This window comes from Chiloscyllium plagiosum, unplaced genomic scaffold (assembly GCF_037043375.1).
Source record: "Chiloscyllium plagiosum isolate Xiang-an unplaced genomic scaffold, Cpla_swu_hap1 HiC_scaffold_22, whole genome shotgun sequence".
NCBI classification, from domain to species: domain Eukaryota; kingdom Metazoa; phylum Chordata; class Chondrichthyes; order Orectolobiformes; family Hemiscylliidae; genus Chiloscyllium; species Chiloscyllium plagiosum.
In genome coordinates, this window is record NW_028270160.1 from 40100833 (window position 1) to 40118770 (window position 17938).

The 17938-nt window shown below is 40.1% G+C and overlaps 1 protein-coding gene across 21 annotated transcripts in view; it reads left to right on the forward strand.

Moving 5' to 3' along the window:
• The window catches only part of jakmip3 (Janus kinase and microtubule interacting protein 3), a 377671-nt gene that overhangs the window by 272760 nt on the left and 86973 nt on the right, over nucleotides 1-17938 (forward strand). For 13 of the 21 annotated variants that reach the window (XR_015760937.1, XR_015760934.1, XR_015760936.1 and 10 more), the window contains 2 exons: nucleotides 13040-13105; nucleotides 13575-13619. Coding sequence is in view for 8 of the 21 variants with exons in the window: in XM_043712580.2 (XP_043568515.1) it covers nucleotides 13040-13105; nucleotides 13544-13594 (117 nt within the window). In the remaining 13 variants the exon portion in view is untranslated. Of the gene's footprint in view, nucleotides 1-13039; nucleotides 13106-13543; nucleotides 13620-17938 lie in introns of all 21 variants that reach the window. The other 8 variants (XM_043712580.2, XM_043712581.2, XM_043712582.2 and 5 more) reach the window with 1 other exon arrangement.

Consider the following 17938-nt stretch of genomic DNA (forward strand, 5'->3'; position numbering starts at 1 on the left):
AAATCATTGTGTGAAAACACTGTTGGGGAGTGTTTGCTGAAATAAAGCTCTCACAACAGTGTAAAGGTTAGGATGCTCTAGCATCTCATAACTCTGATATCCCAGTCTGGCCGTGTAATGCAGTGAAGTCTAAGCTATGAAGTGGCTCATACTCCGGAAAAATGGCTTGGGGATGTGGGGTAGTTCCACATGAAGTTGCGCAAGAGCATTCGGTGTCCTGAGTACTTCAATCTGATCAAAGGAAAAAGGGTTGAAGCTATTGCAGGGGATAATGAAAGTGACCACATCCCACATGCATGGAATATAATCTTATGCTCAAGGCTAAAAGCTGAATATGACAGAATGACAATGGGCCTCACCATGAACGGGCAGGTGCAGAGCAGGCTTTCATCCAAGATCTGAGCAGCTAGATTAAAGGCCCAAATGTTATGGGTATGAGAACAAGTTGTCTAGTTGAACCAACCATATCGTTCCTGTTATTTGTCATTGATCCATAATTGAGTGCAAAATTCTTAGCAAGCTGAACCAAACCAGCAGCTCTTCTGACTTTGTTGTACCAAAGAGAAAATGAAAGAATGCCCAGCAACAACAATAGCAGGCACCTGAAGCTAATGGGCACCCAGCTGTGGACCAAAATGTTATATCTAAAGAAGAGGATTTAGGTCTTCAGTACCCTTGAGTAGTCTACTGCAAGAGGGTCTACGGAAGGCACCATAGCTATCTGCAGATAGATGTATGCCAACACTGCCAGTATCTTCCCATGATGAGAAACTGAATCAGCTCCATCTGACATCCTCCTACAAAAGGTCATTTGGAAGGTAATGCTGTGCCTCTGTCATTCAAGCTTACAGTGAGATAAAATTTCCTCCGATTGGCGCCTTTCAAAGCGCAACTGGAGACTTGTGTAGTATCTCCCAATCAACCACCCACAAGTGCATTTGTGAGTTAATGGATGTCCTTCTCAGAAAAGCATATCTGCTTGTGCAGTTCACCAGAAAGTCAAATTACCTGAGCCTTTGAATTTGCACCTGTCACTGGGTTCCCTAGCTTCAAGAGCCAATCAGCTGCCCACATGTGCCCTAGCATCATCCAACCAGTTACTGAACAAGAAGGGATGTCCACTCCCTCAATATCCACCTCAGTTGTACCTGCAGGTAATAGTTCCTGCAGATTTGTACCTGTTATCCATGGAGTTGCTACAATCTTGCATTCTGCAACTCCCAGGTTCCTCAAATTGTTGACCCCCAATTCCACCCCCCTCACTCTCACACACACACACACACACACAATCCTACCTCGCTGTCAAGCACAAGTGATAATGTTGGATGATATGGCTAATGACCAAGTAAGGAACCTCCAAATTGATGCAGAACAGCAGCACAAAGCAACCTTAACATCAAAGGCCAGAACTGACCAGATAATTGGTCTCCTGAAAGTGAGATGCTGTTACCTGGACTGCTCAGGGGGAGCACTGTAATACCAGTTAGACTGTCCTCGTCTAGAGGGCTGTGGCCTGCTAGGAGATGTCTGCATTGATCTGGTTGTAATCTCCTCAGCCTGAGGTGATGCAGACATTGTGGTCACAAGCTGAGGACCAAAGGAGTGACAGAGAATCTCTAGAATGTCCTGAGATGACAACCACTGGGTGCCTTTCCTCCTACCGTTTGTTTTGCAATGGCACATTCCTTGAGAGAATGAGATGCTTGGAGGTCAGTCAGGGTGCCTTGGCTACCTCTTGTTCAACCATCAAATGCATCTATGCAACAATGTGGAAGTCACTGTACACATCCTGAACATTCCACTGGACCTGACACTTCACAAAGCGACTGCCCCCATTCAATGGAGGCAATAGGTATTCCAGAACGTTAGACAGAACTAGGCCGAACACTTACACCCTCCACATCAGTCTTTACTCATCTTTGGCACCTCTGCTAATCATTCCCCTGCTCGCCTCTGCATCTCTGTCAGTTCATTAATGCTTAGACCAAAGCATTCTCATCTGTTGTAGGCTTATCAGAGACTCAGCAGTCCTCCAAGAATCAGAAATCCCAGTCCTAATTTACTCCACCAACAGTGAGCCCATGTCAATGCTGTGTTCTGGTTATGATCCCATGTTTACTCTAGATACATTAACAATTAAGGTGAACATTATTCTCTGTCGGAGGATAAAGGGGATGGCTTGATAATGTTTTCTCTGAGCTTCCCTTTGACTTTTACTCATTGGACGTGATAATGGAGATTGTGATGGAAATAGGTCGGAGGGTTTTCTGTTGTTATGCCTTAAGTAAGAGTGTCTCTAGAGGCTGTATAGAAGAATATAAAAGTGTATCAATATTACCAGCTGCCATGTTTATGCCTGTTATGCATATCTGTTGCTGCTTTATGTGCAACAGGTAGCAGAGCGAAAGACTTCTTACCAGATGGATGCACAAATCCAACCACCTCTTCAACACAGGCCTAGTCTCCTTAATCTCCAGTCTGCTCCATGGCCTGTTTCTCCAATAGGGTTACCATAATAAAGTCAGGTATTCCTCTCCCTGTCTAGGCAGGTTCATGCTTATTGTGCATGTTCATGACCTACAGATAGACAGAAACATTGAGTAACATGGGTCTGGGTGCATGAGTGCTTTCCCTGCATTCGTAGCTACAGATTCTGCTAATAGGTCTCCGAGTTGTCAATCTGTCCCTGTGTCTTATTGATAAGAATTTCCAAAGTGGCAGCTGACATGCCCCATCTAACCTTTAGCTATCATGTGTTTAAGTTTTCATAGTTCTGATATAAGACATGAGCACCTGATGGTATCTGATCTGCTGAATGTTCAACATCATTTGTTGTTTTTGCTGTTAGAGCCAACATCACTTTCATATGAACAAACCAGTTAGGTGTAGGAGTAGGCCACTCAACCCCTTTGATTCTGCTTCAATATTCAGTCAGATCATGGTTGATTTGACTACTCTACATTCCCACAGAACCCCAATAACTTTCATCCCATAGCCCCACAGGAAGCTGCTGAGTAAGATAAGGGCCCCTGTTGTTAGAGGCAAGGTACTAGCATGGATAGAAGCTTGGCTGTCTGGCAGAAGGCAGAGACTCGGGATAAAGGGGTCCTTCTCAGGCGAGTGTGTTCCACAAAGGTCAGTGTTTGGACCACAACTTCTCATTTTATATTTTAATGATCTGGATGAAAAACTGATGGCACTCTAAGTTTGCAGATGATACAAAGGTAGGTGGAGGAACAGGTAGCATTGAGGAGACAGGGAGGTTGCAGAAAGATTTAGACAGGTTAGGAGAGTGGGCAAAGATGTGGCAGATGGAGTACAATGTGGGAAAATGTGAGGTCATGCACTTTGATAGGAAGAATACAGGCATGGGCTATTTTCTAAATGGAGAGAAGATTCAGAAATTGGAAGTGCAAAGGGACTTGGGAGCTCTGGTCCAGGTTTCACTTAAGGTAAGCTTGCAGGTTGAGTCAGTAGTTAGGAAATCAAATACAATGTTTTCATTCACCTCGAGAGGACCTGAATGTACTTCTGTACTTCTGCGGCTTTTCGAGGCTCTGGTCAGACCACATTTAGAGTATTGTGAGCAATTTTGGACCCCATACCTCAGGAAAGATGTGTTGGCCCTGGAGCGGGTCCAGAGGAGGTTCATGAGAATGATCTCAGGAATGAAAGGCTAAACAAATGAGAAACATTTGAGGACCCTGGGACTATACTCAATGGAGGTTAGAAGGTTGGAGGGGAGGATCTGATTGAAACGTACAGAATACTGAATGGTCTGGGCAGAGTGAACATTGGGAAGAGATTTCCATTGGCAGGAGAGACTAGGATCCGAGGGCACAGCCTTACAGTAAAGGAAAGACCCTTTAGAATAGAGATAAGGAGAAACTTCTTTAGACAGAGAGTGGGGAATCTATGGAATTCATTGCCACAGAAGACAGTGCAGGTCATGTCAATGAGTATATTTAAAACAGAGATAGATAACTTCTTGATTGCCAAGGGGTCAAAGGTTACGGGGAGAAAGCAGGAAAATGGGGTTGAAAAACCTGTCAGCCATGATTGAATGGCGAAGCAGACTCGATGGGCTGAATGAGTCGATCTGCTTTTATGGTCTTATGGTCTTGTCAAAAATATATCTACCTCTGCCTTAAAAAGTTAAATGATTACTTCCACAGTCTTTTAAGGAAGAGTTCCAAAGATTCTTAACCCTCTGTGAGAAAATTATTCTTTCCTTCTCTGTCTTAAAAATATGTGAACTCTTACTTTTAAACAGTGAGCCTTAATTCTCAATTCGTGTGGAAGAAAGTAAACATTATTTCCACATGCACTTTTGTCAAGAATCCTCAGAATTTCAAATGTATAGATCAAATCACCTCTTACACTTCTAAATGTCTTAATGTATTATCTTTAGTATAGCTTGTAACATTTTTCATATAATAGATGTTAAGCTAACTAGCCTGTAGTTTCCTGCTTTCTGCCCAACATTTTTGAACAAAGAAGATATATTTGTTATTTTCCAATCTAATTGAACTTTCCCTGAACCTAGTGAATTGTGGAAAATTAAAGCTGAAAATGTGTTGCTGGAAAAGCGCAGCAGGTCAGGCAGCATCCAAGGAGCAGGAGAATCGACGTTTCGGGCATGAGCCCTTCTTCAGGAAGGGTTCATGCCCAAAACGTCGATTCTCCTGTTCCTTGGATGCTGCCTGACCTGCTGCGCTTTTCCAGCAACACATTTTCAGCTCTGATCTCCAGCATCTGCAGTCCTCACTTTCTCCTGTGGAAAATTAAAACCAAGCATCAACTATCTTGCTTGCCATTTCTTTTCATACCATCAAGGATATTGCAGGTACTGAGTTTTGAAGGATGAAATAATGGGAGGCAGTGTGAGGGAAAAAAACTTTCTTCAAATCAAGGAGGACTTGATGTTGGAGCAGGCAATCTAATTCTCGATGCAGGCAGAAATAAGGGCCCCAAAATGGAATTGTCACCCTCTGGAATGTCCATCAAAATGCCAAAACAGTGGGTATCAGTATTATCAAGTATATGAGATTATACAGGAAGTGGTTCTAAACCGAAACACAAAACTGTCCTCTGTGTGTATGTGTGTTGCCGTGAGTGCTGTAAATGTGGCAGTTTGAAGCACTAGAAAATATGACTTTGAATCCTCCATCCTTTTGGCTAAGTGCATGTTGTTGGGAGGTTTTTTTGCTTTGAAGTTGAAGGAGGCTTCTCCCCATATTTTACAAAACCCATTTAATTAATTGCCGACCCCACCCTGATGACACCACATCGTAGTTCTACTCTATCACTCAGCAAACCTGGAACAACTTGCTACTTTACCAGATCTCCTGGAATTCACAATATCTCTGTACAACGCCATCATTCAAAGCACACTGTGCAGTCCACAGTTATCCTGCATGGTTCTTGGCCTGGATGTAGTAAATAAGGGGAAATTGGTACACTTTTTTGTAATAGGGACCTGGATGCTCTGCTGGATGAGGTGGTGCAGAGCTAGAATAACCTCTCCGCCTGCCCCTTCAAGGCCAGCAATGGAGGCCACAATGCCACACCATTGCCAACCTGATCCAAGGTCAGTGCAGTCTCAGCCATCTGGAAGACAACAGAGTTGGGAAGAATGTCAATGGCCTTCTTCCCACTCTGCTATGCTAAATCCTGCCATATTCTCTTTAGTACTTCACACTCATTCTCTCTCTGCTACTGTATGCACTTCCCACCAAGTATCTTGCCACAGCACTCTCACTATAGCTGCAACATTTTCCCACACTTGCTTTCACCCCAGTTCCTGATATCACTGAACCTGCATGCCCTCAGCACTGCTTACTCACTCGCAGGGCTACAATGTGCCACCTGCACCAATAACTGTGCCACCCATTTTCACCTCCTTTAACGCTTGCCTGTCTCTCATTCCAGGAGGAACACATCCTACAATAGGGCAGAAAGTCTCAAGGTGGGTGATGAGCTGCCCACCTGTTAAGTGGAGACTATCCTGACTCAGACTGCCCTGAGTGACTGACTGTGTCTAAACCGTTGGACTGGTGTCGGAGTCTGCCCTTGGCTTACTGTGCTGGGAACCTCTGACCAAATGCTACCTTCCTTGACTTGACTGAGGACTGTTGACAATCATGACAAGCCTCCTTCCTTTGTGTCTGCACGAAACACCAAGGTAAGACAGAATTAATGTGAGCCTGTTTGTTTTCTGGTGGAGGAGGGGATGTTAAGCAAAGCACAATAAGGCAAGGAAGGGCAGGAATGCGGAGAGCATCAAGTAAACTCAGAATATGGAAACAGTATAACAGCAAGGCAACAGGCAAAAATGTAGCCTAGCCCATTCCTTGAGCTGGATGCGTGTCCCTGAGTATACAGAGTCCTTGCTGTAGCTGTACAGTTATAATTGCTGGTGCAGCCCAAGGTTCTGCATTAAAATGCAGGAGTGTCCTGTAAGTAGATTGAAGATGTGCCGTGAATGTTCTTAGAGAATGGCACATCTTGGATGTCAAACAGGCTGATGCCCATAGAGCATTTTCTGAGGTGTTAATGCCTGGTATCCAACCCGGAGATCCTTCAGAGCAAAAGGGGTTGAGTTGAAATTGTTTGGTATCTGCTCTGGCTTTCATGTCAAGCATCTCTAGCTTGTTTGACACATCTGCTAAGATAGGAAGCTGTCTATTAATGAGGCAAATGTGTCACTAATACTATGTTTAAAAGGCTATAAACTCAGTCAGAAACTTAGCACTCTGCTGAACAGATACAGTAACTTCTTCCTGACCTCGAGATACACCTTGACAGATTTCTCATGCAATTCTGTCACAAATGTCACAATGATAACCCTACAAGATTTTGCCTATTGTAATGCAACAGCATCTTTATCACCTCGGAAACAAAGAAAGCTTCCTGCAAAAGGCAAATTTCCAGAAAAATTAAAATGCGAATCAGCAAGCATTTAACACGGACTGGGAAACAATAAGGAAAAGGTTCAAGTTAAAGATGTGGAATGAAAGGTCAAGACAACATTCCTAGGGGGTAAAGAGTGTCAAAGCTGATTCTGGACCATCTACTTGAAGGTGCAAGAATCTAAAACAGAATCTGAACTCAGCACAGGTGCAGTTGTTTCAGTAGTGATCGACAGCTTACTATGGTTACAGTCAAAAAGGGTCAGAACAGCAATCATGAAACTTCAAAATCCAGGAGTCACCCTTAGTTGCTGGGCACATCACCACAAGCTCAGTCGCAGAGGGCAGAATGTCAGTGAAACATTACATATATTGAAGAATCAGAATATATTGGTATTGAGTAGAATTCAACTGAATCTCTTAAAAAGAATGAATACTGTTCTTCAAACTGAAGACAAGAAAGAATTTCGGCAAGAGTTTACCAAACTATTTAAAGGCATATTGAACCAGGATGATGGTGCCAAACCATCTCCTTGCAAAATTTCAGTTAAATTGTGTGATGCAAAGTCCAGTCACATTACCAGCGACACAAATAAAACAATGGTGCTCAAGTCTAGTAGCTTTTGCCAAGACAAATGGAAAACTACGATTGTGTGTGAATATCATTCTGTTAAATAGAGGAATATAAAGGGAAATCTATCCTATTTCATTTGTCAACTCTAACTTGGCAAAATTGGTCAGATGTAAGTTTTCACAAAGCTGGAGGCCAACAGTGGGTTCTGACAGCTTCTCTTAAACCAAGCAACAGATTGCTGACTCCATGTATTACACCATTTGGTCAGTATCGTTCCAGCCATCTCCCATCTTGGATCTCCTCTACATCAGACATTTTCCAAAGAGCAATATTTGGTATCCTGAAGGCAAAGCGGGCACCATTTGCCATATGGATGAATATGAGTGCGTGGAACATGACCAAAGGGTCAAGCATGTGTTAAAGGCACTACAGAGAGTAGGCCTTGCACTAATGATAAATATCAATTCTCTAGAACAACATTTACGTTCCTGGAACACATCCAAGAAAAATCATCACAGCAGATCCATGGAAGATAAGAGCCAGCAGTGAAGGTTTGGGACCACAGTGTGTAAACATTGTACAGTACCTCTTTGGCATGGTAAATTAAATTGGGATGTTTATCCCTAACTGTGTCAATCTTCCTCAATCTATAAGAGAGTATTTTTTAGAAAAGGACCAGAAATGGAATTGGAGGCAAGAGCAGGCTTCAGCATATCAAAAAATATGGAAGAAGCAATGAGGGTTTTTGATATATTATTACTACTTGGGAACTGGAGTTCTCAAGTGGAGGAAAAATGGATTTTAGTTTTCAACTCTATGTACAGCTGAACTGCTTTTCTAAATGGTCAGAAAGTTATTTTAAACAGTGAATTAACAACAGCATTTAAAAGTAGTCATGTGATGTTAGCTAAATGACCAGCAAACATACAGGAGGTAAAATTTGTAAAGGTGTTTGCTGACTTGAGTTTTATAACCAGCAAAGAGAGGGGGTGAGGAGGAGTGTGTGTGTGATGAGCAGGTTGAGAGAGAAAGGACCAGAAACAGGTTCTTTCAGAAAGGAGAGGTTGATACCAGCAGAGGTGCTGTTAGTGGCAGGGTCCAAGAAGCTGGGGCTATGGGTAAGTCCTGGGGTGCTTAGAAATCTCTGAGGAAGAAAAAACAGTTTCAGAAGCAGAAAGCTACAGAAGTATCAAAGAGAAAGACAACTTCCAAGATTGTTGAAAACATGAGTTTAAGGAATCCATGTGAGCTGAGTTAGCAGTTTATTTTACTGGTCTCAGTGAGAGAGACATTGACAGAAGGAAATAGCATCTAATGAATGTTAAGCAGTTTGCCAAAAGGAAACCATTGCCAGCTGTGCCAGCTGAATGAGAGGCTTTAGTGTGGAGGCAGGAATGACTCCTCACCTACACAAGGGAACCTTGATTATCTGAATGAGATGGGCGGGCACTATTTCGTTCGGATAATCGATTATTCGGTTAATCGATTAAATGCTTTTCCTCTGGGGCTCGGAGTTTTTAAAGAATGCTCCCCATTCAGGAGACTGCAGCAGCACACAGCACGTGAGACTGTTTCCCCAACACCGCCCGGCCCCAACTCGGTCCAACACCGCCTCCCAGCACAAAGCGCGCGAGACCCAGACCCCATCACCGCCCCCCCGCCCACCTCCAAAACCCCATCCAACACCGCTCCCTGCCCCTCCAACCTTGCCCCCCACGTCCGAACCCCATCCAACACTGCCCTCCACCCCCCAGCACCGCACCCTGACCCTCAACCCCGTCCAACACCACCCCAAAACCCCATCCAACACCATTCCCTGCCCTTCCAAACCTGCCCCCCCACCTCTGAACCCCATCCAACACCACCCCCGCCACCCAAACCTGTCCAACACCACCCTCCGCCCCAGTACCGCCTCCTGTCCCCAACCTCATCCAACAACGCCCCCTGCCCCCAACCCCACCCCCGCACGCCGTCCAACACTGCCTCCCACCCACCGCCGCCCCTCAACCCCACCCCCCACCCCCATCTCCAGAGCAGCTGACTGTACACCAACAACAAGACTGCTGCTGCTGCTGCGTTTGTGGTTCAGTGACTGAAATCTATGGTTTAAAAAACTTAATGTTTACTAAGCCAGGTTTAACTCTGGGATCTGATTTGTCCAGTGTTACTATCAACTGGGAATTTAACAGAAATAAGTTATGTTTTACTGATGCTTTAGTGCGTGATAATCCCACTTTATGCACTGTCGTAGCCACAGCAATCATACTTATTCAAATCCAAACTAATAGAACATGAAAACCAGTTTGTTTTATGTCAAAATCTTTGATGGAAATGAAACAGAAGCACACAACCATAGAGAAGGAAGTGTTAATGATTACATGGGATGTGAAAAGTTTGCAGATTACTTTGTGGGACTGAAATTCAAGGTCAAGATGGACCACAAGCTTTGGTAACATGCTTGGGCTCAAAAGAAATCTCAGACGTACTTCTCTGCATTCAAAGATTCAGACTTAATCAAATGAGATGCAGTTATAGTGTAGTTTATATTCCAGGCAAGGCACAAGTGTTGAGCGTAGAAGTGAACCAATCAAGAAAAGATTATCCTATTCTTGTCGAAACAGGGTCTTATTCTACAGCTATAACCAACACTTTACCATCTGAGGGCAAAGTTCAACACTTTTGTACAGCTCAAAATCTGACAAGGAAAGTACAAAGGTTGGGAAAACTCTGTCTGCAATGGTGGTCAAAATAAAGCTGAGCAGACTAAGTGCTGAAAAGGTACCACAGGCAAAAACGGCACTTGGTTTTGGTGGAAGGTTTATTGGTGTCACAGCCATAGAATGATTATAGCCATAGATTGATTATAGCCAATTCAAAGTGAAGAGTAATCCCACAAAAACTCCACAGGGGCCATCTAGGTATCGCAAAGTACAGAGCAAGAGCACTGCAATCAGTGTGGAAGCCAAGCGTTTTGGAATAGACATGACATTAACATTCTGTCATCCCAACTGCGTGCCATACAGAGCCAAGTGCAAACAGACCCAATTATTTTAACAAGAGTTTGCAAAAGATTATCGAAAAGCTAGCAAGACATTTGTTTGATTTTAGAGGGGAAATGTATCTAATCCCTGTCAATTATTATTCAAAATGGCTTTATTCAATCACAACAGACTCTATAATCAAAGCACGCTGAAAACAATTTTTGTGATACAGGTTTCCAGAATAATTAGCAACCAACAATGAACTTATTGATGCATAAGAATCTAGATTTGAAATTAGTGTGATTCAGTTACATAGCAACATTATTGAATAATGGGTATTCACCAGGAGAATTGTTTGGAAGTGGACATTAAAACTGGATATATCAATTTTAGAACAAAAACTCAGACCAAACATAACCTTTCAACACCACGAGAGGGTAAAATAGCTAAAGAAAAGCCACTGCAAAAAGCAGCAGAGTTGGGATAATTCCAGACATGGGAAAAAAAACTGCAACCTCACAGCCCAGGGCATAAAGTCTGGCTAAAAGAGCAGAAGTCAAAAGCCATGTTCATCAAACAAACAGACTGATGGAGATGCTTTATTGTCAGAACCCTGAAGGACTTTCAGGAGGCGTTGATCTTAGCCAAGCCAAAACCAGTTCTAGTTATCACAAAATGTGGAACACCTCTCTCAAGACTATATCAGACCATGTACAGAATGCTACAGCTATTCCAGTCATGATCTGTGTTCATTCTAAGCTGCACAGCCATGCAGCCACTCCGAGGTTCCACCAAGCCAGACACACCGATCAGTGTGATTGAAATGCCAACACATCGACTTCCGGTTTCAGATGTTGCTGCCATACAATGGACCTTGGAGGTCTATGCACCATAAAACAAAATTAAAGGGAGTTTTGGCCATGACACAATACCCTCATATAGGTCGAACTAAAGTGAACACAATTGGACTGTCCAATCAAAAATTTTAACTTACCTTGACCTATGAGATTTAGACTTTGACAGGAAATGGGGTGATGGAGATAATGATGATTATGGTGGTAATGATAATAATAATGATGATTACGAAACCAATGTAAGGAAGGAAATGTAAACCATTGTAGAGAGGGACTTAAGGGAAGACATAGTATGATGTGATTCATGTAAATCATGACAATATAATTGATCACATGATTGACAGCAATAAAAGGAAAGACACCAATCTAGAATGCGCATGTCAAGAGAAATGTTTAGATACTACCCTGGAGAGTTGTATTTGATAATCTACTATGTACAGATGTAAATAAAGGAATATTACTGTACATAAGGAGTTTGGGAGCTTTATTTAGAGATGAGGAGCAAGCAGTGTCAATACACTATATGTACAGACACCACTAGTCTATGATACTCCAGAGCAGTATTTCGACATACAGATAGCAACATTGGCTTAAAGCAACAGATATAATTTAAAAGTACCTTTAATGATGGCAAGTTCATTTATATTGTGTTAGCTCAAGGGAAATGATCTGGTCTCAGTTCCAGAAAGACCCCATAGATTCATCATATTTACATTGTAATTAATTAAATAATTTTATCTATTATTGTACCTCAAGGTATTGAAGAAAACAAAGCTACATCTGTAATTTAGTAAGTTTTAGCCCCAAAATACAAAAAAAAATCCGTATTTGCTTACCAAAAATGATAAGCAACAAATGTGGCTATTGATCAAGATATATATAATGAATCCTTTTAATTAATAAGTTGTATAAAGAAATAAATTACATTCAGTCTCAAGTGAGTTTGATTTCTGTAAAAACTAGATTCACCACAAATGTCATCTGCTGTGGAATCTCACATGTTGTACCTGAGAGATTGACATTGTAACAGCTCACTGTCCTTAAAATACCTTTCTTTAAATTCATAATAGAGTTAACTATACTCACTTCAGTAATAAATAAGAACATCCAATAATTGTACTGGTGCACAGAGTTAGAACAAATTCCATTATCTTTTTAACTTTGATTTGCATTAGATCCAGGTTTTTCAAACTTTAATAAAGCCACTAATATAATTATTTATGGAAATTTATTTCAGATGATGGTGTAGAGTGGTTAATGAGACAGAAACTCAGCACTGAAAAGATGTGCTTTCTCATCACTACAGGCTAGAAATTAGTTGGGGGCAATATGAACACTTTATGTATTTAGATAACATTCTGTCTTCCTCTATTTTTCACACCAATATTAACTTTGTAAATTTTAAGGAGATTAGCTAATTGCTTGACAGGCACCTGCCAGATGAACATACTCATCTACTAATATGGCATCACTGAATTCTAATCTTACATCTAATTTCTATCGCCTATTTCTAACTGTATTAGAATTAGTATTTTCTAATAGTTTTGTTTTTGCAGGTATGTTTTGCATTGGGAATACCTCAGCATCACTTCACTAATCCACAAAGAGACTTCAAAAGAAAATACATCAATTGTTAATTTTTTGCACTTAGTTCTTAAAATAACTAGCTGATTAAAACATTGCAATATAGTATATTAAACTGATAATTTCATTTTACAGAAAATAAAAGAGCTAGAAGAAAGAATTGAGGCACAAAAACGATTGATAAAAGAGATGGAAGAAAAGGTAAAACCAAATTATTCAGGACATGGACAATGCAGCAATAGATTAAATGTTTAATTTTTTATTGAATTGGATAGAATATCTGTTGGAAAATCTTACATAAAAGTCAATGTATTTTAATACAAGATTTAGAGCAGAAATTATTAAGTCATTCAATTATTCATTTTGTGAGAAAGCTCCAGCTAACGTCTCTTTGCCAATTAAAATCCGTTCAATGTTTCTTTGCCAGTGACTATTATATGAATATTGTAAAAGATAGAAATTGAAAATCTTGCAGAAGAGATGATGTATCTTGCTTTAATGTTTTTGTTGTTTATTCCCTCAATGCTTAATATGGCAGATGGTTTTTATTTCAGTGATTTTACTTCTGTCACATTTCATATGGCTTAAATTCTTGTTTTCTGTCTGTTCTTCCCTATCTCCTTTCCTGTTCATTTTCAGTTTTTGTTTTTGTTTTTATTTTTTTCTTTAGCTTTCATTCTTTGGTCGTAATTCTTCCAAGCAGTCGGCAAGGAAGGTAAGGTTTCTACTTTAGCAGAATATTTTTCATAAACGGGACATGAAGTGGATGTGCATGTATATTTAAAACTCAAACCAAGTGGACTAAAAACAGTTATGATCGGGATACTGCTTGGTTGCTTATTATACTTTGTCAAGTCATGGTCAGCTTTGTTGCTGCATTTCTAGCAGCCTTTATTTTCGTTTGAAATGTATAAGGTTTTTAATTCATCTGAACTTCCAAGAACATACTTTCACCTGAAAGTTCTATTTGATTGTCATATTTTACTTCAGAATGAAGATGGAAACAGGGCTGCCAATGCTCACACCGTTAAATAGTACCCCTGTATATACAAAACACTGATAATGCTAGCACCCAATGAAGGCAAAAAGACAAAATAAATAAAGTTACTTTCTCCTTAATTCCAACCTTCAATTGATTTTGTTGAATCACTGGACATATCTAACTGACCCTGAAAAAATGACCTGTTTACAGAGGAACATAAATTTGGAAAAGAGCAGTTCTACCCCTTGAGCTGTTCCCAAAAGTCAGAATTCTAGCCTCACTTTATTTCCAATACCCTTCAACAGCCTGCATAACCAAAGATATTTTAACCTACTCCCTTGAAATGAGAAGGTCCTCCTATTCACCATCTGTAATATTATGAGTTTAAGCTATACTTATCAATTCTATACTCCTAGTTTGGAGCTATGTTCAAATGTGCAGTGTATCAGAGATAGGACAAATGCATTATAGCTTAATACGTCAATCTGTGCTTCTTAGAGTAAAAAATACAGGTATTGCATGATTAATAAATTCTCCTTATGGTTTATGCATGTTGATTTACTGAGGGCTAATCTTGTATGCGTCTTCGTCTTTTCAATATTGAACATCACAGTGAGATGCAATATATTTTGCAATTTCTTCTAGATCCTTCTTTTCTTTAATTTCTTGTAAATTGTTCCATCGTTTCCTAGTACACTCACTATTAGATCTAATTACTGATGTTGTGTCTCTATATATTAAAAGACATTGCCCTCATTTTGTTCCAATTTCCCAACCTGTCAAAATCTATTTGCAACTGTTAAGTTTATTCACTATAGATTACACCTTTACTTCAAGCCATTTGCCCCCACCCAGCTGAAACCAATAGCAAACATTGAGAGTTTTGTTTATACTGCATCCTCTGAACCATCCACGTAAAATTAAAAAAAGTTACAATTTCAATGCCTGCGACTGTCTACTGCTCAACTTCTTCCAATCATCCTTTATATCTCTGACTTGACCAATCAGTTTGATATTTTGTTACTGTTTAAAAATCATAGGGGTCGATTATATCTTCAGCTCTTAGACATAGAATGGATGGGGAAGGTTTTAAAATGGATAAATGATCCAGTCCACCAGCTGGTGAAACTAGTAGTCTACCCCATTAATCATTATTTGCAGATCATTTAACGTAATGACCTGAATTTCTCCTGAAATCACATTTTGGTTTTGCATCAAATTACACTGGATATAAGCACTTGTTCATTGAATGTTGATTAATTTGTTTGAATGGCCACTTAATTTTAAAATTGGAAGTGTTATTTGTATGAAATAAGCTGAACTGCTGAGATGATTATTTTCGGTTAAGTCTCTGCTAAGAATCTGAGTGTTCCTCCCATACAATGTTTATTTTGGATTAAATTCAATATTCTCAATATGTGTCAGGAATTTTAACAAGTCCAATGAGAATGTGTAATAAAGATGAACTCACATGGAGAGTGTTTAATCAGAGAATCAACCATGATAAGATAGTTAGATTTTCTTTGGTGTAACATATAGTACTGAATATGATTAATATTCTCCAATTTTCAGAGATTATTGTTTTTAAAGTAATAGTCCACCCCTTTTATTGAATTCTACATTTAGCCTCCTGAAAAAGTGCTGTCAAATGCTGACAAAGCAATGTATCTCATTGTTTATAATTTCACAGTTGAAGCAATAATTTATCTTTATAGTTGTTTTAATCAATATGTTCACCATGCCCTGACTTACATGACAGTGTTACAGCACACTTCTGGAGCTGGTGGAGACATTCTGACCCAGACGTAGCAAAATTGCCACTGTGCTACAAGATCCTTAGTTCATCTTTGTAACCTTTGTTTAATGGATAAATCTTTGCACATCAATGACCATTAAACTTTCCCAATTACAGACTATAGGACCATAAGATGCAAGAGCAAAAGTGGGTCATCGAAGTGTATTCTGCCATTCAATGAGATCATGACTGAATTGGTAATTGTAAGCTCCACTTTCATGCCTTATCCTCATAACTTTCCCTCATTGATTAAAAATCTGTCTCTCAGCTTGAATGTACTTAGCAGCTCAACCTCAATAGCCCTCTGTAGTAAAGCATTCCACAGACTGATTACCCTCCTAATCCCTGTTTTAAATGGGTAACCCCTTACTTGAGATTATACTCTCAGATCCTAGACTGTCTTAGGAAGGGGAAGAAATCTCTCCACATCCACCCTGTCAAGCTCTGTAAGATTCTTAGATGTTTCAACAAGATCTCTTCTCATTCTTTTAAACTCCAATAAGTGCAAACCCAAATAACTCAACCTCTTCTCATAAGAAAATCCTTCCATTCCCAGAATCAACATAATGAACCTAGATTGTCTCCAGTGCCAGTGTATCTTTTCTCAGATAAGGGACCTCTGGGTCAGAAGGTCTTGTTTCAAGTCCTACCAGCTCTGAAGGTGTGTTGTAACATTTCCATATCATTTCAAGATATGGCAAACATATTGATTAAAACAATTATAAAGATGACTTATTGATTCAGCTGTGAACTTGTTTACAATGAGAGATATATTGCTATTAGATTAGATTACATTACAGTGTGGAAACAGGCCCTTCGGCCCAACAAGTCCGCACCGACCCATACATTTACCCCTTACCCAACACTACGGGCAATTTAGCATGGCCAATTCACCTAACCTGCACATCTTTGGACTGTGGGAGGAAACCGGAGCACCCGGAGGAAACCCACGCAGACACAGGGAGAACGTGCAAACTCCACACAGTCAGTCGCCTGAGGTGGGAATTGAACCCGGGTCTCTGGCACTGTGAGGCAGCAGTGCTAACCACTGTGCCACCGTGCCACCCACTATGTTTACAGTATTACAGGGGTGGTCTGACTAGTGCCTTGTGTAGTCTTAGCAAGATCTCTGCATTTTTTATACTCCTACCCCTTTTAAATAAAGGCCAATCATCCATTTGCTTTCCCAATTTCTCAATTAATTTGTATGCTAGTCCTTTTTGTGATTTATGCACAAGGAGTCCCAAATTGATAGGTGCTTTGGCTTTCTGCAGTCTTTCCCTATTTAAATAATATTCAGTTCTTGTATGTTTTGCAAAATACATAACCTTATATGTTTCTACATTACATTCCAACTGCCAAGTTTTCACTTATTCACTTGACATATCCATTTGCCTTTTTTGACTCTTTGTGTCATCCTGACCACTCACAGTCCCACCTACTTTTGTATCATCAACAAACTTGGTGACAGTAAATTCATTTCCATCATCTAAGTCAATAATATATTATGAGTAACTGTGATCCCAGCACTGATCCCTATGGCATTCTACTACTTACAGCCCCAAAATCAGTTCACTTCCCTCAATTTTTAGAAAGTATAAAATACCAAACCAAAGTTACAAAAATCCAATCCTGATCCTAAATCTATGTAATTATTACAATAATTGACAAATAAAGACCCATAACAATGGAATTTAAAGGATAAAAACTATGTTTTCAAAATGCTTTGCGTTCTCTGATTCTTTACTTAAACGTCTGTACATACTGTATATAGTCGTGTAAAAGTCAAAGTTTTTAGACTATTTTTTAAGGTTAAATTTATGGAGTTGACTATTTCATGGATACTACTTTTGAGAGGCAGAAATTCATGCTATAGTCCAAAATACCATGTCGTTAGCAGAAGCTGAATTGATCTCTAAATGAATAAAAAAAAAAGAGCTATGGTAAGTACCGGTTAAAGACAATAGAAACAAAAACTGAACTAATAAGCTTTTACTTATACACACTTTCTTTCTCCACTCTCTCACAAGTTTCTCCGAAACACAAAATTCACTTGCTGCTACACATTTATTTGCCTTCTCTTCAACGTCAATAACTTTCACTTTAAATGTGGCTGATTTTTTTTTTCTCTGGAGGGTATTTTTACACAAAATGATGAAGAAAGTTCAAAACCTCAACTAGGTATATGGCTGTATTCCATGAGTGCTAAAGGGGAACTAAGCTCAGCTGAGCCGCACACAAAAGGAGGTTGTCATCT